At 40.6% G+C, this 21116-nt stretch overlaps 1 protein-coding gene across 2 annotated transcripts in view; it reads left to right on the top strand.

Moving 5' to 3' along the window:
• PKHD1 (PKHD1 ciliary IPT domain containing fibrocystin/polyductin) overlaps positions 1 to 20806 on the top strand; it is a 266037-nt gene extending 245231 nt beyond the window's left edge. For both annotated transcript variants that reach the window (XM_085304863.1, XM_085304864.1), the window contains exons 60-65: positions 4678 to 4807; positions 5613 to 5700; positions 10262 to 10369; positions 13621 to 13779; positions 15282 to 15425; positions 20451 to 20806. In XM_085304863.1, coding sequence (XP_085160989.1) covers positions 4678 to 4807; positions 5613 to 5700; positions 10262 to 10369; positions 13621 to 13779; positions 15282 to 15425; positions 20451 to 20806 — 985 coding nt within the window. The remainder of the gene's footprint in view (positions 1 to 4677; positions 4808 to 5612; positions 5701 to 10261; positions 10370 to 13620; positions 13780 to 15281; positions 15426 to 20450) is intronic.
• Positions 20807 to 21116: the final 310 nt, after the last annotated feature.

Genomic DNA, 21116 nt, shown 5'->3' with positions numbered 1-21116 from the left:
CAAGGCTCTGACCTSCGGCGTGATGCTGTTTACATTTAATAAAAGACGTTCCTCCAATAGTAAACTTCAGGAGTGTGTTATGGAAGACRTCTGGTTTAGTCCCCCACCACTAGCAGGTGGCATTGTAAGTATGGGTATTTCCACGGGCCTCCATCAATTAGTGAAAGTCACTAATGAATCTGGAGGATGTTTCTCTCCTGTCTGACGGACTGGCAGCTAGTGATTGCACTTCACCTTTGAGTGGGTCCATTGGGTCCCTCTAGTCTCTGATTTTTTTTATTATTATTATTTTATTTAAGTTGCCTTTTCCAGGCTATGGGAGTCTGAATTATGCCAGTTGCCACCGGCTGCTTCCACTTGGCAGCTACTTGCCTTCAGTTTTGGATACCATAGGGATCATAAACTACTAAATGAAAGCTATCTGAGCAGGGGGAGAAGACTTGCCTTGTGAAGGAGACATATCTCTCTGTTCCTAGAAATCTGTGTTCATGCTGAGTTACTTTCTTTCCTTCTCTGTAAAACTGGGAGAACATTCACCCCAAGCTGGACTGGGAGCCATCTGGAGCTTGGATAGTTGCTGGTGTAGGTTCAACAGGCAGCAAATGGAGAACTGATGGTGGTAGGGCCCCAGTAGGTTAATGTCAGAATACATCATTCAGAAAGACTRGGGTTTTTTGAACTAACGTATATTTCAAAAAAAGAACGATTCTTTTTCAGTCTAACCACCTTATCTGATGCTTTCAATAGGCACAAAATATCTAGCTTCTGACCAAAACTTCTTTACTGTCTGAAAGGAAATGCTCAAAGTGGTTAGATAAATAAGCTTACCCTTCTTGTTCCACCTGACCAACASAGGGTAATTCAGTTATTTGTTTATCATCCCAGTTCACCATCAGTCCTGGCCCTCTTGTTACTTCTCTGCCCTCTTAGACCTACTCCTGCTGCCTCGCTGCCATCACAGCACCTAGCCTCCCGGGCTTGAGCCATGACTTGCAAYGGTCATGGCTTCGTTCAAAGCTCCCTGTCCATACTAGCGGCGTGCATGGCTAGAATCTGTTCAGTTTTTGTCTTATTGGCTCAGTCTTGGCAAAAGATGAGAGACATCATTAATGTCTGACAGCATGTGTCACATTCAGTCCATTAACCATAAAGAGACATGATCATTTTTTTTTTTCAATTGCTTCTTCGCTATCAGGGAAAGCTGAAACTTGCTCTCCACTGGTGTTTCTTTTCCATAGATTTGTTTTTTCTGTATAACATGGGGAAACCTGGGGGTCTGTGGAAGTAAAAGTCATCCTTTCCAGAGCTGTTTTGCATACATTAGGAATGAGGCCAGACTCCTGACACAGCCTTCTGGATACTTATGCCCCTCTTTTCCCATTCCTATTGCTCAGTGAGAAGATCTGCAGAGGGAGACAAAGCTCTGAACAACGCAGCAAAGAGGGCACAGGTACCTGGTGTGTGACTAACCTCATAGCTACCAGACATGGAGCATGCCTCTCGCTCAGAGGTGCTGCAATCCTTATGGCCCTTCTGGTGAATCTGCACCTACTTTGCCTTGTGCAAGTCCTCAGATTGCCTGTCTCCTGTGTTCACTATGGTACCTTCTTTCCCACAGCTTGCCTTCTCCTCTCCAGCAACCACCRCCTTTTCAGCAAAAGAACAAAATAACATACTCCTAGACTCGGCCACCTGCTGCATTTGGATATACTATTGCTGCCCCAGGTTCTTTCCAGTCTCTTTCTCCTGCCAAGGATATACCTGTGCTGCAGCCCTAACAYTGCAGACACACTCAGACAACCGTTCAATTAGTTTCGCTGGCTATGCTTGTTAGTRAGTTAAATATGCCAGGGACTTTTCTCTAGCATGAAGGCCAGATGATCAGCCAGTGTTCAGAAAATACTCTCTTATACTCCASTTCAGGCTGGCCTCATCCAACCTGCCCAATGATAAGTCTTTGACTGTATTAGCTCCCATACTCTTTGGGTGTTGTCCTGGACTTTGCTATTTCGCCTGGACCTAGGCTTGCCAAGAACTGACAGGTTGACAGTAGATATGATCAMACTTCAGTGCCAAGGCTTGTTCTTTGGCACTATTTTGTTCTCTAATATTGGTGTATACATTGACTTTAATAGATCCTTGGCATAGGTTCTCCCTTGAAGCCAATTGATAATAATAATTAAAAATAATATTATATTATGAAATATAAATTATATAAACTGTATTATATAAATTAAAATGGCATTCTCTTCTTGATTGCAACAATGCTTCCTTCTCTCTGCCCCAAATATCTCSCTATAGCTTCTTAGTCATGCCTTGATACCCTCAGTAGGTCCTCCGATTTTTTTTCTATAACCCGTAACCTCCTTGCTACTGAAAAATAGACATTTGCTCTCCTGCAGAGTCCCAGCATGTGCTGCAGACCTGTGTCAGTGCTGACAGTGCAATGCGCTCTAGAAGCCTGGCTCAGGTTCAGCTGTTGACCAAGACACCATGATACCACTTACTTGCCCACTGTGTCCACCTTTAGAAGTGCTGCAAGGCACTGAGCAACTGAGCTGCTCTGCAATGAGCGCTGTCGGCAGGAAATTACAAATCCTTCCCAGCATGGCTCTTCAGCACAGTGACAAAATAGCATACTCTTGGTGCCAAGTAGAAAGAGAAAAGCAGGTTTCCTTGCTCCGGCCCTTGCTGGGCTACAGGCACGCCTGCCCATTCCTACTTCCCAGTGGCAAAACTATGCCAGGCAAGCCTATTTTCCTCCCAGCACAAATCAACGGGGGAGCAGCAGGCTGCTCTTTCTCTCTTCCCTCTTGACACTGATACTCKCTTACAGGGGCATAACTCGTTGCGTGCAGGGTTGCACCCTAAGGCAGGGGCTCCTTCACAGCGAGAAGCAGGCTGGACCACGTGGAACGTGAATGTTATCTTCTGTGCTGTGTTAGCTGGATTCAAATCACCTGCAAACAAACAATATTTTTTTAAATGTGCATGTGGCAATTTTTCCTTTTCATTTTGTTTGTTGTTGGTCGCTCTAGGGAGTAGGAACAGCTACTTCCTACAACCAGATTTAGCGACAGGCTTCCTTTAAATGAGTGATGGGCACTATTTGCTGTGTAGGGCCTGGGTTGTGGACTCAGGACATTGTATGACAATTTTTTTCCTATTTACTGACAGTTTAAAGAAGTTGTAGAGAGAAATAAAAAATGATTTTTTGACCTACATAAGCTATAGCAAGATTCACTTGAACATTTCTGAACTCAGCTGGATCCACAGAGCTCMCCAAAAGTGCAGATCTCTACCATAAAAACAGTGATGTGGCATGTCGTGCCTACAGTGAATTTAAGTCACGGTGCTGAATGCCTAGTTTTGGAAGGAGACAGAAAAGAGCACTGCAGAATGTGTGGTGCTTTTGCCATGAATTGCTACTATACTATTGCTTTTCAGAATTAACAATGCACAAGAAAGAAGATGAACCAAGAGTAGAACTGACACTTTTTGTTTAAATTGTTGTGCCAGTTCTTTAGACCACAGGTGTCCTTAAAACCTTTACTCTTCCCTGCGTCTATGATTTGGGCCAATATTTCGCATTAGCTGCAGTATAAGCAGGATTTGTTTTGTAATGCACAGTAATAYCCTGAAAAACAACGCAAAGTTAAACCAAAGGAAACTGGTGCTCAGTAAATCTTCTGTTAGTAAACACCTTTAAGCAAATGCTAGAGAGATGAATGAATAGCTTTCCTACTTTCATTTCAAGACAGTATCAAACCTCCAGCCGCATCACTGCAATTGTAGATTAGAAGTATATATATGTATAAAAGAGATACTAAATGACAGAAAGCACTGGGAGAGGGAATGAAATGATATAGGCTCAGAATAAAGTGTTGATTCTTTATTCAAATGCAAAAGCCCTCTCCTGGGATGCTTGAATTTAAATTTCAGTCTTGAAAAGCCAGTATCTTTTAATCGAGTGTCTGCATACTGCTGTATTTCAGTATGTGGACTTTGCAGATAATGAAGTGTAGGATCATAGGCATGACAAGATAAAGATCTGCAGTAAAATCCTATGACTTAAAGTCCTATGCTTGTATAGAGGAGCTGAAACCTTATTTTACAAGGGCTAAAAGACATCCATTGGAAATCTTTTGGCTGGACAGAAAGCATTTGTAGCCTTCAGTTGTCAGTGCACTGGAATGAAGACTTTGGGGATAAGGCACTGGGTTTCTGAATGCATAAAATCTGTCTGGGCCACATACTTCCTATATGATGCTGGGGAAATAAATTATTTCATTCATTCCTTGGTTTTCCATTTGTAAACTGGGGATAGGAACAAAGGCGTCTTTTATTGGTTTGGTATTGTTATCTCCTTGGAGTGATGCCTGTTTCATAGTTCTRTATATGCTGATCTCACGTACCATACCAAAATACCATCGTAACATAAATTAATAGTCATTTAGTGCAGTGCTTTTTCCTGTGCACAAAAAACACTTGAGTATTGCCACCTACGCTAAGAAGACRGAAAATCTTGTGAACAGAAAGTGATGTGTAGTTATGAGACATAGGTAAGATGTGAATTATCTTGGGAACTGACATCAGGTGTTTTCATAGCATTAATATTCTGATTTTTCTTTTTGTTTGTTTGTTTGTTTTTACCTTCGTTTGAAGTGAAAGAAATAGAAGCAGACAAAACTCTGGAACTTGCTTGTATGTGAGGCCCTATAACATCTCTGTCCGGGTGCAGCCCTCAGACGGAGAAATGGAGAAACAGCTTCCTGTACAGCCGCAAATCATTTTCCTGGATAAGGAGGTAAGATTTGCCCCTCCGTATATGCACACTTTTATTAATGCTGAGCATTTTTGACATCTCCAAGCAGTCCAAAAGCCGTGGGACTGACCTGGATAACACATAAGATTTCTCTATAAATAAATAGCGATACTGACTGTCATGTGCCTTGTCTCCTAGGGTAGACTCTGTTCACATTTTTGAGCATCCTCCTGCATCTGTGAGGGTTAGATTATTACTTTGATATCTCTTGTTTTCAGTCTTTCAATCTTCTTTCCTCAGGCTTAGAGGATAGCACTGAGGAATGTGGGAACAGCAAGACAATCACGGAGGCTGGTGTTAAATGGGCTATTCTGGTCCTCCCAAGCAAGTCCACCCRTGTGGAGAACCCCATGTCTGAAACAAGCTTGGGCATCTCTGTGGTGTGAGTTAGCTGTGGCAGGATTACCGACACAGGACACAGGGCCAACACGTGTTCCAGTTCTTCTGCCGTACATGAGAGCTAGCAACTCAAAAAAAAAAAAGAAAAGAAAGAAAAAAGAAAAAAGAAATCTGAGCTCTTCATATACACGTGGACTAGATCCTGCACACCTATCATAGATATGATATTTAGATATCAAAATTAATTTCTTTCAATGAGTATATAAAGGACTTAAATCTGCAGCTTAACTAAGCTCTGAGTCCACTCAGTTTCCTTGAACTTTGATGCCACATGTAGATGCAAACTGCTCTTCCACTGGGCATTAATAGATTATTATAATTGTCTGGAACCATCCAAGCTTTCTTTCCTCTTGGTGAGGAATTTTTTCTCTTTTGTTCTTTTCCCCAGGGTAAGAGAGTTGACAAACTGGGGCTGCCCTCCGAGCCATGGGTTGTCTCAGCTCACCTCAAGGGTTCCTCTGAGGCTGTGCTGAAAGGTTTGGACACGATTTCTTACGTCAAGGGTTATAGCAAAGCAACTACGAGTAATTATGGTGATGAATTTAAGAGTTCTCCCTGGGAAAAGTCAGGCTTGAAGGTGATCTTTGGACTAAAGAAAAAAAAAAGAAAGATTGAATTAGAAGGAGTTTGGTGAACAGCCTGGTCATGTGCCAGCAAAACAGAAGTTTATACAAGGTTCTTCCATGCTCCGACAGACGAAGGGACTATATCCAGTAGTTCATCGTGAGAATGTGTATCTTAGATCAAAAAGGCAAAGAAGAGAGGATTAGAAATCCTAATATCTGATTTCCAGCTCATGTTAATTGGTGTAATTTCCTTAAAGTCAATGACAATCTGTTTGTCCCAGCAAATGATCTGGCCAAGTACAGACAGAAATAACTGCCTATTGTTTTTAATTAGCATACTTCAATGTGAAAATGTTTTTCATGAGGGATTTAAATGCTTCCCTTCTGGTCCTCATTTATCAAAAGACCTGAACTCGTGATTAACTCTAAGCATGTGAGTATTTCCCTTGAGGTTATTGAGACTATGCACATGCTTGTATATAGATCGTTTCTTAAGCACAGTGCTGGGCTGAAAACCTGAGGATGATCTCCACTTGTAAACTGGAAAGTGGAAATGAACTTGATTATAAACAAAGCATCCYAATTTCCCTTGTTCAGGTCTTTAAAAGTCAGCAAACAGGGCTCCCAGGGAAAAGTTAGATTTCTTATTATAGGTAAAGTATTTTATTTACAGTAAGGTCATTTGTGTATTAAATTTGGCTTGAAAAGCTAACATTTGGGGAAGGCAAATTAGGATTAGGAGTTTTCATCCTTTTAGCTTATGCTTCTGTTAACTGTAAATTCTTCCTGCACCGTTGCCATTCTAGGTTTACAGGTTAGAAAATCGTTCCGGTCTTTTTGGGGGTTTTTTTGGTGCATTCTCATATGCTTAGAAATGTGCTTCTAGGTGAGTGACGGGTTGCTGGACCAGCTATCGTGATCAGCTGGGAAAATCCTGTGGCCTTTATCATATAAGAGATAAAGGCCACAYCTCTTTATCATATAGGAGATGATAATTTAGGTGACCACAAAATGCAAACTGATTTTAAGATCTGTTAAAAGGCCAGATCCTCMGCTTGGCACTACGAATTTCAAGCCAATTGCATTTTTACGGGTTAAAAATGACCCAGAGAAATACTTTGAGACAGAGTTTGTTGGTCAGACATTTCTCCTACAGTAATTGCACAGGAACTATGCAACTAGTTTTCTGCCATGAATAGAACAGAGTGCCCTAATGGTGACGTTTTAACTGTTTTTCAATCCTAGTGTATAGAAAAGTAAAGGAAAGAAGGAAGAAAGGAAAGCAGAGAGAGAGAGGGGAAGGAAGAAAGTGGATGGAGTGAAGCGGACAGAGAGAGGGAGGAAGGATGGAGAGAGAGAGAAAGAAAAAAGAAAGAAGAAAGAAAAGTCACAGGAGAGAAATGCACTTCACATTCTTTAAAAGATACATGCATCAAATTAATAGTCTATAAACTCCAGCAAAGAATGAACCACATTGTACAGATGTTCTGAATGTAATAGTTTGCTGCAGTTTTTCCTTTGACAAACGTCCTTATTGCACTCGTCTCTTGAAGCATATGAAAGCAGCATTTAATCGAAATGCGTCCTGTCTAGCATAGTGAGGCTGCTTCATCTGACAGCAGCCAAACTGCCTCATGGAAAGTAGTTTAGCTCCAAATTAGCTCGCTTCTGCGTTAAATACCAGCTTGCCTGAGAGATCTTTGTGARGATTCCCATATATATCTATAATATTCTGAGATCTGAAGCATATGTGCCCGAAAGCTGAGATAGTCTCTGTTGAGAAGTACAGTACAGTACTGCAGGCTTCATCATAGACTAGAAATGACAACTATAAATATTTGAACACAGCTGACAAGACCCTCCATAAAAGTGGTGTTACAGTGAGCGTCAGAGCCAAGTAAACTCTTGGTAGTCAATGCAAATACTGTTGTGGAGAGGGTCATATGTTCAGTACATGAATGGATGAGCCAGGATCAGAATGGAGCAATTAGAGAAATCTAGACTCCCATGTCTTCAGCAAGTCTTTTCACAGTATAAATTACTGCCTATTTATACATCATATCATATAATGCATACCTGGAGACCCATGATGAATTTGGGAGTTTATTGTGCTAGATGCTGTACACACATAGAGAAAGATAGWAGTAGTCAAAAATAACTGGGATATTAGTAAATTAAACAGTACCAAGTCAGGGACAAGGGAACTGTAACTTTGTTTTATCTCTATTATTAGACTATTAAAACGTAGYATGCTTTTGGCCCAGGACAGCTAGACTTTTCTCCAACAATTTCTGGGCATGGCTCTGAAGGCAACACGGCAATGAGCAGTTCTCAATAGGCAGCCTGCGTGCAGCACTGCTGTTAGGAGGCTGCAAGAATTTAAGAGCAGAACTTAGGGCCAGAGTATACCAGTCACCTCAGCACCAAAGAAAAGATCCTGGCACTGATTAGTTCTTGTCCTATAAGTGTAGGCACACAACGTGGGAGAGAAACTGAGGCAGGAGTGATAGAAATTATGTGCCTTGGATTACTCCACATATAGAAATGTTTTCATGCTCTGTTAAATGTCTAACAGTCTAAAGAGAGCAGAAGATCCYGCATTTTACCTCCCTTTTTCATGAGGATACAGATCAAGGTGGAAGAGCGTAGTGCTAGGGTAACGACTGCAGGTTACCTCTGGAGGCTTCTCTCCCAGCTTGTAGGCAGCAGTGAAGCAAAAGCCTTGCGTKTGCCCTGTGCTCCCAGGTCCAGCTYAGTGCTTTTCCCCTGCCCTTCTAGCGTAAAGTTTGGATCAGCCCAAAGTGTTCGATGATCGCTGCTGAAGTATTGGGCTAGTAGGAGAAGGGTTTTACTCTAAGTGCAGGAATGCTGTACCTTTCCTTACAAAGCTTTATACTGTAGCTGACATGGAAAAATCTTCCAAATATTCACATCTAATACCCCTGATCTTTCACAATTTTATGCCAATAGAATCACTAATAAAGGTACAACAAGGAAAATCCAGCTCATCCTGAGTTTGGTGCCATAGACACTTCTGAGAAGAGGATGATTGGCATAAGAAGATAAGCATTCATATAGAAGATCTTGCAATCTGACCTGCTACGAAAAGCCCTGTCCACACCTCCTAAACAGTCCCATGCATTTGTGGCTAAAGGTGTCTCACAAACATGTCTGTTATTTCTCTAGTTTGCTCAATATCCTGAGTATGGGAGTGGAAGAGTATCAATGTCCTCTTCACATTCAAACTTTATGCACCTTCACTTGTGCTGCTTAACTGCCAAGACWCCTGCTTCTTAAAGAAAACAGTTATTCCTTGTTGTCTTTGAGCAAGCAAGAGAGTCTGTGTTTGTGATCACTGGATGGAGTCTAGCTTCCTAGGAAGTACTGACTTTTTACCACCACCTGAACCAACACTTGGAAAGTTTGTCAATCTTTAGGATTTTGCCTCTTTCATTGCAAGAGCCTGAATGAAGCACAGACCTGGTCAGGATTACTCAAAGACTAAGACTTGGCTGGTGGTCAAAGATGCACACAGTAAAGCAGAGATCCAGTTGTAAAATCAATTACAGATTTTAGAAAGAGCCTGCTAAAATAAATAAATAAAAATAAAATTAGGGTAAATGATGGGTCAGAGTGTGTTTCCTAATAGCTCAGAAGAAGAGATAAAGTGATGGAGGATCCAGGTCCCAGATTTCATTTTAATGTTCTCTATGGAGAATTCCCAGTCATGTTTCTAGCTGAGATAACATCTCTTCTGTATGATCACAGGGTAGTCACCACAGACATTTTTCATGACCAGATCCCTTTCATAGCTTCTGACAGGGATGGAGAACAGTTCAAAGTGATTTAGTAATAGGACAGGAGGTGATATGCCCAAAGGATGAGGTGAAACATTTGCAAATCGGAAAGGGGTTAAAGTAGTCATCATTTTTCCTTTAGCTGCTGTAGCTGGCTTTTAAAGACCATTCCTTCAATACAGAAAATATTAAGTATCTCACTAACATTCTCTGAAGCATTTTTTGTTTCCCTGGTGACATTCTTTGTCACACAAGACATGAGCTAAATCAGAAAATGAGTACTGGGAACTTTCTAAAGCATCTGCATAGTTCCTATTAACTCTGCCTGATCACCTTAATGTCTTTATTCATGTTACATYCCTGTGATACAGATATGTACAATAAATCCCATTTCACAAAGAACTTGGAGAACCAATGTTAAGAAACTTAGATCTCCATTTCGTCATGAATTTGATACGCAAGTACCTCTGAAGACYTGGCCCCACGTGAAATTTCTGGGATCAGACAGAAAGTTTGCAATTAGGATGGACATTGGATTCAGGCCTTCCCAAGTCCCATTAAAGTCACAGAGATTGTCCTAACCTGTTCATTTTTTTATGAGTTTAGGAGTGTGATTAGGGTCATGCTTATCTGGAAGCTGTTAATTATTATTATTTTTTTTGATTACTCTGTAGGGCTCACCAAAGTACAGGTCATAGATGGATGTGCAAGCTTTACCAATCTGGCTGTCTCCAGCGCAGGCACAAACTGGAACCTCGTATTCACTGTCACGTCACCTCCAGGTAGGCTCTTTTTTTCTGCACTTTATTTACTAGCCGAACACAAAACCCTACAGGAGACAGACATTTTGTGGTCTGATTTATATAGCGAGCTAAGCTTTGCTTGAATGAATGGAGCMGCGCCAAACCTCTACATTGCCTGACTTTTGTTCCATATCCATGCAGGCATCATCTAGGCAATCAGTGAGCTGGGTGATTCTTGTGCCATTAATTCAAGATCCTAAAAATTAAGAGGGGTTGGAACAGAGATGTRTTGCCAAGGAAAGGTGCCTCTTTCTTCCTGCATTCCCTAGCTATGAGCCCCCCTCAGGAATTAGGTATTTAGGCCACATTAGCAACTGGAGCAATTTTTTCCCCCATAAATTAAACTCTACCATTCCCTGCATTTTTTGTTTTGTTTTGGTTTGTTATGTTTCTGTGTTCAGTAGGTGTCCCTCATTTGTGCTCCCATTGCTCTTCTGTACTGCCTTTCATCTACCATTCGTCTGYCCCTGGCTGTCTTTCCAGGTGTGACACGCTTTGGGTCATACGGACATTTGAGCTCTGTAGGACTGTCCCTGCAGGTTTACAGATGTGCTGTTGGGACCTCCATAACTGTGCAGCTTGCAAGAGGCAACCTGTTAATGATGAAGTGGCAGGTGTGCTTATTCCTCCTTAAAAGTACCAGCTGAGAGGAACGTTGGCACCTTGGAGACAAGGCAGCACTCAAACTCTGTCTTCTAAAATCTTAGAGATAAACACTCATCTAACTGTTTTGGGGCCTAAATTTATTTGCAAATCTGGCCCTAAATGTATATAAGGTTCAAAGCACTCTTTTTTTGTGTGTGTGTCTTAGAATGAGTGCTGGGATGTATCAATGGAAGAGCAAGAACAAGCTCTCTGAGAGGCACCAGCAGRTAGTCCAAAGACAAATTAAGATATAGAAGATGTACCACCATATGTAAGGTCCTAATGCTGGTATTATTTATATAACCTGGAATCCATCAGATGGAAAGAAGACTAGGAAATATAGATACTGTCCTAATGAGTACTCCTTTGGAGTACTAGCATAATTTTGTCTACCTGTGTTCAGAGATCATCTCAAATTAGAGCAGGTACAGAGAAGAACCTGTAAACGGAGGAAGGAATGGTTCTTTTTAGAAGAAAACTCCAAGATAGTTTGGCTTATTTCAACTAAGGAAAAAAAAAAAAAAAACATCAAGTCTGAGAGAGGAAAAATACATCAGAGAGATAAATAGTTGAGAGCTGGAAGTGGTTAAACAGAAAAAGATGATGAAAAATTTAAAATTACAATGCACAGAAAAAAATGGCCAGGAGTGATTTAGGGCTGAAAAATGAAAGAAGACTACTAACATTCAGAGTCTTATGCTTCTGAACAGCCTATGTTAATAGTTTGGAATAGTGAAGGAAGATAATCAAACGACTTTTGGATGGAACTTGATAAGCCTGTGGAGGGTATTGTATAACATGGTACATATAATAGCATAGGATAGGATTTATGACCCAAGAAGTCCCTTCCCATGCTGGGATTAAATGCAAATCAAGTTTTTTTTTTTTTTTTGAATGAGGAATCTTTCTATCTTTCTTCCTCCAAGTCAAGAGTGGCTAATCTATACAATGTTTTCCATGGCTTTGCAAAGGGAGAATTGTGGCACAGGGGATACTTGGAAGTAGGCCTTTAAAGAGGTATATGTTGACCTTAACAGCCACATTGACGACACTTCAGTGAGTGCAGATGGAAAGTCAGCACCTTAAGGATCAGCCTCTTCAGTRGGAAGTACAGTATAATGAAATGGTTTTTGAAAGATATTTCAGGGGAGTCAAAATAGCTCCTTTCCTCTGATCAGCTACAGATCCCTTTCATTAAACACTTAACTAGTCAAACTGTTGCACAGAGATGTTTACACATAGCAATGCAGACAGCTGATCCATCTGTGTAGACATTGTCTTTGTAAATCAGAAAATTTATAGTTTTAGTTCCCATCATAAAATTACATACCAGAAAAGGAATTTCTAYTGCTTGTTTGTAATTGGGAGCCATATTGGAGACAGTATATTACACTGCCAGACTCTTATAGAAAATATTTACTTATCATTTAACATAAACAAACAAAAATTAAACAATTAAATAATAGATGCTTGGGATGCATTTTCATGATTAACTTTCTGCGTGTATCTTCACATAGTTATTTATTCTCTTGCGATTTGGAGAAAGCTCAGAAGATGCTGCTGATGTTATGATGCAATGATCCCAAATTCTTCAGTGGTAGTTCCTGGGGAGACTGGGCTCTTCACCGCATTGCTGCACAGTCTCACTCCTTATTCTGGATTATTACTCACTTAACTGACAGATATCCTGGGAGGACTGATCCATCCACTTTCCATTTAAACYAACAGCAGTCTAATCACAAACTATTAGAATAGTGTAAAATGCAACCTTTAAGCACCTGTCTGTGCAGAGTCCTTGATACCCGTGAGATTACTTATCTCCTCTCAGATGAAGTTCATATGTGTGTAATCTGCAGGTAATTTTTTCCCAGCTGGAACATGCTTCCCACATTGTTCTGATGAAGCTCCGTGTTCAGGTGGACAATACTGACACAAATCTAATCAGATTCAGATAAAACAACTCACAGCTACTTACCCCAGTCTCCACGTCTCTGTCTGACAGCGTTTCTGATTTTCGAGAATAAGTGAAAAGAAGGCTTTCAATTTTGTATTAAAAGTATAAATCAAACAGGTAAAAGGAATACATGTCCATCGAAGTGATAAGAATTGGGGGATTAGGGCTGAGAACGAGGCAGGTGATGTGCTGGGCGGCACGTTGGTGCGCTCTTCCACGTCCTTGTTAGGCAGACTGCGTACGTGTTCCGCCCGGGCCTGGCTTGTTTGGCCTTAGACACGGATGCTTTGTGAATGTATTTTCTGGGTTTGGTAGTCACTTGGAGAAACTCATGGAAGAAATTTTGATTAAGGATTATCACATTCAAAGAGACCGCCTCTGCTTCAGGAGGCACYGGAGGCTGGGAACTTAAACTGGGGAAGTCTGGTTGCATGCTTGCTGCCTTCTGATACTCCATCCTAAATAAATAGTGTTGGCTAGTGTTGGATAAGGAGACAGACTTTACTTTTGGACTGTTCCAGCATGCACTTTTAATAGCAATATCATTGTTAAAAGGCTACAACCTGCTGTTTTCACTATGAAACCAGTGTCCTCACTTTTGTAATAAACTCTTGCTGCTTTTAATCCTCAGGGGCCAAGTTTACTGTGCTGTCTCAGCCATTTACCACCTTTTCTGTCCCCCTGGGAGAGAAGTCCAGCATGATCCTTGTTGTTATGYTGAGTTCAGCAGCATCTGCACTCATCCTTGGTCTTTTTGCATTCTGCTGTCTCAAGAAAAGCAAAAGCAACCGTAAGTTGGAAATGCCCACAAAAATTTACACTTACAGAGTATAAATCTCTTTCATTTATCTGATCTGCAGCGTGGCCACAATAGAATTTATTAACAAAGGCAAAGCAGAGTTTTTAACACCATTCCTAAGTATTCCAAAAATAGCTTGATATTTTTTTCCTTTTTCCCAATTTCTGTTGGCTTTGGATAAGACTCATAATCAGTCTGTCTAGTTATATATCTCCTGTGCTACTGGTCTCATGACTCTTTCACTTATTTCCTCTGGTTGCCTCATCATTTTCTTCCATCTTAATTTATCTTCTGCAAATTGTTCAGGTAGATCGCAGCACTCAGAGAAAGCTCTGTGGAGTTGGATAATAAGCAACATGGTTTAGGGTTATATTGTTATGTGCCTATAACAGATGCCTGAGTCCTTGCTGCAAAAAGTTTGAGATGTGTTTGAAAAGTGCAGAAAATCTGATTTTTATTGTGCAGTTAGGGAACTGAGAAACAAAGGAAATGCTCGCCGTGATTTCAAGTGCCRGGATTATCCTTTCAGCCACTGCATTTTCATGATAATAGATAACATAGCAATATATTGCTGTGGTGAGGCTGTTGCGAAGTTGAAGTGATGACCAGGAAGAAGACACAACAGCAATGTGAACGCAAGAGAGGCGGCTGTGTAACCATGCTGACATCCCATASTACATCATAGACATCATTTATATCAAAGCAGTGATTAGAGGGCTGCAGCTTCTGTGGAGTTCTTCCCTCAGACAAATCCACACTGCTTCTAACTTAACTCAAGGATTTTTTTTTGTTTGTTTGTTTGTTCTTTGGTTTGTTTGTTCGTTTTTCAACACTGACCTTAAAAACAAACACAGCTACCTAAAGGAAGTTTATACAACATGGAAGGTGTAAAGCTCTTTGTGTAAGAAAAAAACTGAAGGTCAAATGACATGGTGATAACTACTCTGTGGATTGATACCTAAATTACCACCCTAAACTTCTGGATAGGTCCGAAACCACCAACAACATGGTCTTCCGGATATGTTGAGGACTAGCCCAGTATGGGTACAGTTAACCCATACTGAAGGAGCCAGCGCACATCCCAGTTAATAAAGCATTTTAGATTGATCTCCCACTAGTTTCAAGGCCTACCTTCTCACAAGTTTCACTAGACCTGGTCTTCCGAAGAACTTTGCAAGTCCAGGCCAAAGAGCCCTACTAAACTGCAGCATGAATACTAGCCGCGATAAGGTCGATATATTGACCTTATATTAGTGAATATGATGAGAATACAAGGAAAGATTTTACTTTTGAGAGAATAGATGGGATCTCTAGTGGTAAAATATAAGATGATATAATGATATAATCGTAAAATAAGTCTTTCTCCTTTTGGACAGAAGTAACACGTGCTAAGTTACCTGGTAATTCACCAGCAATTTATTGTTGCTTAAAGCAGTAGTTGGTGCTGAGCCAAGGATGGATTGAGAGTGATACAACCATTTGCTTCATTGCAGAAACGAGAGCCAAACAGGCTAATGTAAGGCAGCAGGCAGAAGCCGGTACCAACACRCACCAGACCCTGGCACGGCCTCGTTCAGCTCATATCCAGCCTTGCTGCAATCGAGGAGAGAGTGAAAGTGGCATTTCTGCAACAAGAGGTGAGATTGCAGAATGAGAATGACWCAGATTTATAAATAGTCTGACATCAGAAGGGATGAGGATTAGGTCTGTTACAGACTACAGGTATGTATAGATCAGTGGCACAGTTAACAGGGCAACAGACCTTCTACCTCCTCCTGAATATTTGTCTGCTTAGTATTTTCTCTCCTTGTTGACATATTATGTGAAATCCTAGCTTGACTGAAGGCAGTAGCAAAAGCATCCTTAAGTTCATTGAGTCCATGATTTCACTTGGTGGTTTTGGAGCAGGACAGGGACTGGCATTCCTGTTCTACCCACAGCACGCCTGGAGCAACAGGAYCTCCCGTAACCAGATCTCCATGTGCTACCGGAGTAATAGCAGAGATAGCTTTTGTGCAATGTTCAAAAGGCTCTGGATGAGTCTGCAGGCTGTGGATGACTGCACTGAAGTCCATGGCAGAGGTGGGGAAAGCAGGTAAAGCCACTCAGAGCTCATTTCCACACTCTCATTGTTACCTCCACAACTTGCAGTTCCTTCTGCAAGACCTTCATGCCGTGATTTATGTGCAGTGATTCAAAGACAGCACCCCAAAATGGCTCAGTTCTCCCCCATTTTGTGTCCCCCTTCATCCCCTACTGTCACTTTCACAAACAACCCTCTTCCACACACCTCCTCGAGACTTGTCTTTTCATCATCTGCTCATCAAACAAACTTCTTCTGAGGTCACTGAAAACCAGACAGCCTCTGGGGCATGCAGCTGGCAGCAGAAACCATTGGCTTCCCTCTCTGCATGTATGAAATATTCCTATAGTTTCTTTTCTTTTCCTTTTTTTTTTTTTTTGGTCTCACCAGCCAGCAGTGCGCATCTAAGGGCATTCCGATAACCCTGCTGAACCATCCATTTACCCTGTATTGGGAATTACTTTTCTCTCCTGCTTTCCAAAGCATGTGGGTTACATAAGAGGCAGGAAGAAGATAGTTGGAGCTTTATCTTCTCTTCATTAGCATCTATCACAAAAGCAGAGAGAGAGAGAGGAGAGAGGAAATTCTGCAGTTTATGTGTTTTGATATTTGCTGTACTCCTCCAAAATACAGTGTTCAGCTGTGTGCCTTAGGATACATATCTGCTATAAATTCATTTTTTATCTAATTTGTCTGAGATCTAAGCTTCCTGTGGAGGTCTGAGATCAAAGAATCTGATTCTGTCTGATGTCGGCTCTGACACATAATGCGTGCTGACTTAGTTCTGTCTATAAACTCGCAGTGGGAGACTGCCATTCTCCCTCGGCACCTTTACATAGTGAACTTTCATTTTGGCTGGGGAGGCTGACAGGTAGAGCGCTGATTGGAGCCATCATGTAAATAATTCATGGGAAAATTTTTTGTCAGAAGAAGGAAATCCAGCCACTTAAAGTCTTTTAGGAATAGTTGCAAGACAAAAAGATTCCCCGATATGTTCAAATCTAAACAAGGATAACAATATCTTAAGTGAATTTAATACATATGACTTGGAAATGTCTAATGTTTGATTTCCCCCTATTTAAAGTGCTGTTGGTTTTGGARGCAGAGATACAATCAAAGCTACAGTCTTTTTGTTTAGTTTTTGCTTTATAGTTGTTCGCCCCATAAGAAATCCCACCTTTCTAAAACAATTAAATGTTCAGAGTCTTTATTATTAATCGTCACAGTAAGTCTTGCAAGGCAAAGCTTTTCTGTTTGGTAAGTACTTATGCAGTGCAAAGTCCAATAGAGCCAGGAGCCCTGGTGGTTGTCCCAGGACAAATAACKAAGGAGGGAGAGGATGAAGAAAGCCACGTGCATATATTCAATATTTCAGGTGAGAAGAGATCAAGATATTATCTTACTTGACCCACTCTGTAACAAAAATCTCCTCACTTTCACATAATTCTCTTTCACTTGAATTAAATAACTTTTGATTGACTAAAGCGTGGTTAACAGAAAGGTGGAGGTTGCTTATCTTCGCAATTTATTCTGGTGGTTTGTCACCTCCAGCATTGAAAGCACTGAAAAATATATCTTGTACCAGTTTACATTTCCTAGCTTCAGTTTCTAGCATTTGAGCTTAATCTACTGGATTAATTTGTTATATTGAAGATCCCTTTAATACCATAGCTTCTCCCTGTGAAAATGCTTGTCCATTAGAGGCAAATTGTTACTTTTCTGGGAGTTTCTCACCATTCTGGGCAACTTGGAACCCTTCTAATGGCTCTTTTCTCTCCCCTCTGCATTACTCAGATCTGGTTTGGAGGTCTGTTTTGTGCTGTTGCAAAAGTAAAGTCTCCTCCTCGACATCACTCACTACCTCTCTACCATCAAAAGATCTCATTAGTCCTTTTTGTTTTTGTATCTTGCTTAGAGCTCAACCTGAGCTGCTTGGCCACAGTCACCCAGAAATCACTATTAGTTGTTTTCCTGAAGAGAGTCCTCACTCTGCAGATATGGTCTGCATCCTTTCTTTCTAGGTTGCTCAGGACAACTTCTCCTTTTCCTTCTACTAATTTGCCATTCTTCCTGCTCCTTGCAAATTTAATCAGAATAATTTTTTAGATTTAATTCCAGATCACAGATAAAAACACAGAAAAGCATCGATTTTAGTGGTTGTGTCTGGTACTGCAACTCATCCCACCCRTCCAGAGTTCGTTCCCATTGATAATTGCTACCTAGGCTGGCTGTTAGCTGATTCTTAATCCAGCTAATGTGGGTTTTATTGAGAAAACAATGTGTATTCAATTTAATTAAAAATAGAGAAAAACATGGTATTATAGACTACTACATCCTACAATTGTCTAGGCAATATTTCATCCTTGAAACTGCTCATATCCAAAAATAAACTTTTAGTCTCTTCCAGGAATAACACAAACTTGTTTGATAACACCTATTTTTGCAACAGAAGATGGCAACTTTGAAGGTGAAGCAGGCTTAAATACATAGCAAAAAATAACATGAAACTTTGTTATAAGGGATTATGACCTGATCATTTTGTTTATGTGTAAAAAGCAGRAAGTTGAAGCCAGTCATGTATGTAATTTGTATTTTAAAAAAGCCARCTATCTAATGCTAAAACAATCATGAGGAGGGAAACTATTATGCACAGAAACATGTGTGACTACTGAAAATTTATTGAGAACTTTCCAGTGTATTACCAAAAGGCACAATTCTGAAATTGAATGCTATAGGCATACTAGTCAGAAAAAAACCCAACAGTCCTTAACAGGAAAAGTGAGCCCAGACTTAAAGAAATATGGAAATTGTAGAGAGGAAATGAAAATAGGGAAAAAGATGCCARCAAATAAAGTTCAAAACGGAGGAATTATAGAAAAGAGGGAAGAGATTTTTTTTTAAAAAAAAAGGAGAGTGTATATATATATATATATTTTATATCGAATAAGTTTCATAAGGAGGGGTAAGATCACATAAAAAGGTGGTTAATGTTGACTGTGAGTATATGCTGTGTCAGCCTTTTTCACATAGTTCCCCCCAAGTAAGGTAGAGGAAGGAACCAGTCCTAGTGCATGTATGATCCATCCTTTGGAGAGGAAAGTGAGGCATAATTTACTCAACAGAAATAGCAAGCAGAGCTGTTCCCTCTACCTCACCAAAGCCACATTCTCTGTCTTCCAGACCAGTATCACCAATAGTTTATTCTTAAATCAAATAATTGTGAAAATACTCTTCCAAATGACCATACAGACTTCAGGCTCAGTCAAGCAAAGTTGCCACTGGTGTCAGGGGGAGCTTTGCCTGCAGATAGCTGTAGCGTGATGCTTTGCCATCAGGAATCTGCAAAACTATCCGACCTCTTGCTGCCTCTGCTACTGTCCCCATCGTAAAGACTGAGCAGATAGGATTCTTCATCGTGCCTTCGTCAGGACTGACCCTGTCTCATCTCTTCACAGCGGTGTGAACTCTGGCATGGTCTGGATAGTAGAAATGTTCTTCTGYCATTTATCTGAGCAGAGGGCTCTAAAAACCATTGGGCAAAAGGTGTCAGGCTGCTAAGGGTTAAACTTGGAAGACAAAGCTGAGTAACATGTAGTGGTAGCAACACATTTTTTGTGGACCACTTGTGGTAAGGGTAATATATGTACATTAATAGAGTAATATAATACAATAATATATGCTTATRAATGGTCTGCAAAAGCCAGTGTCATCCAATAACAAATGTGGTATATAGTCTGGGACTAGTTCTGGATTTGGAGCAAGTATCCAAGGTTTGRTTTTTTTGAATAATTTCATTTCTTTTCTGGGATTGGGGTGGGAGGAGATGACTSCAAGAATTTCACAAATGTTTTCAGYATCCAAATGAAGCAGACTGCCAATCTTGCACTGAAGTGATAGCACACACTGTCAACTCAAGAAGCCATCTGTCGTAACACTACAAGTGATTCTGCCTCTGTGCTTGATAACCCTTTGGATTATTACGATGTAAACATTTTGCGTTTCCACATGAAAAATGTATAAGATGTATTTCACTTTTTCTGCATTTTTTCAACATCATTTCATAAACAACAGTACAGGTTGCTGCCTCCGCGTTGAGTAGGTTTCAAACACTGGAAAATTATGCGTTATATTATAGCTCGATTCATAGATGGTTGATGTATTTATAGATGTGTAGTGAGTATTGAAGATGATTATAAGCCTCAGCAGTAAACAGCTTATAAAACAGCTGTATTCTATACACTTTATTATTAAGAATTTATTGAACCATTTGATAACCATTGGATAATGCTTTAGGAGCTATTTTTGTATCAGTATGAAAAAGGCAGCTGTTTCCATTTCGGTTTTTGGTTGTTGTATGTTTATTTGTGGAAGCAGTTTATTGTTATTGGATTTTAGCAGCTTCTTTTTGCCAAATTGAAATTGGGGGCCAGTTAAAGTGATCCTTCTAACAACCATTTTTCCAATAACAACTACTTTTTCATTAAAGTTTCTAACAGCCAGTAAAGGCATTAAAGGGAAGGAAAGATGAAGGCAGAGTCTTACAGTTATTGTAAAGCACAGACAAGTTTTTCTTTTACAGATATGGAAGAACACAGAACAGTGGGAGATGCTAGAGGACACTTAAAGGACCTGAACCAACAGCCCCTTGAAACCAAAACACTGGATGGAAAGACAAATACTGTCCAGCATAAGACAGGTCATAGAGACATCTTTTCTACAGCTAGGAAAAATGACAGTTGCCCACAGCCATGTGGAGGAACCTCTCCTGGCGACTCTCTGGACCTGCAGCAGCTGGCTGTTCCAAGGCTCTCCAGCTGGAAGGATGTCTCCCAGCCTTTGGCTGGTCACAATGAGGAAAGGAAGAAGGCTGAAAGGGTGCCAGAACTTCAGAATGATGCCAGAGAGGAGATTGCCACAGAATCAGCAGATGTATAGGAGAAATGGCATGAGGTGATGGGACACAAATGAAGCAAGCTTCTCCTGCATTGCAGTCAATGCCAACCTGAGGCTTTCTTTTCTCAATGGCCAGATAAAAAAAAAAAATACACGTTAACACTGGAAATCAGCCTGCCTGTCATACTGCTTACATAAAAATAAAACTTCTTCTAGACTTGTTACCCATCTCTGAAGCCAGCAGGAAGGCTCTGACCATGTCCATACTATTAAACTCCTCGAGGCATATCCAGATTGCTTGTTGAGAATTACCTTGGCTTCTGATTCTTCTAAAACTCTCTCCAAGAATTGT

This window comes from Rhea americana, unplaced genomic scaffold (genome assembly GCF_003343005.1).
Source record: "Rhea americana isolate MKP2758 unplaced genomic scaffold, rheAme1 scaffold_210, whole genome shotgun sequence".
Lineage (NCBI taxonomy): Eukaryota > Metazoa > Chordata > Aves > Rheiformes > Rheidae > Rhea > Rhea americana.
Note: the sequence above shows the minus strand (reverse complement) of the source record. Positions and strands in the feature narration are given on the sequence as shown.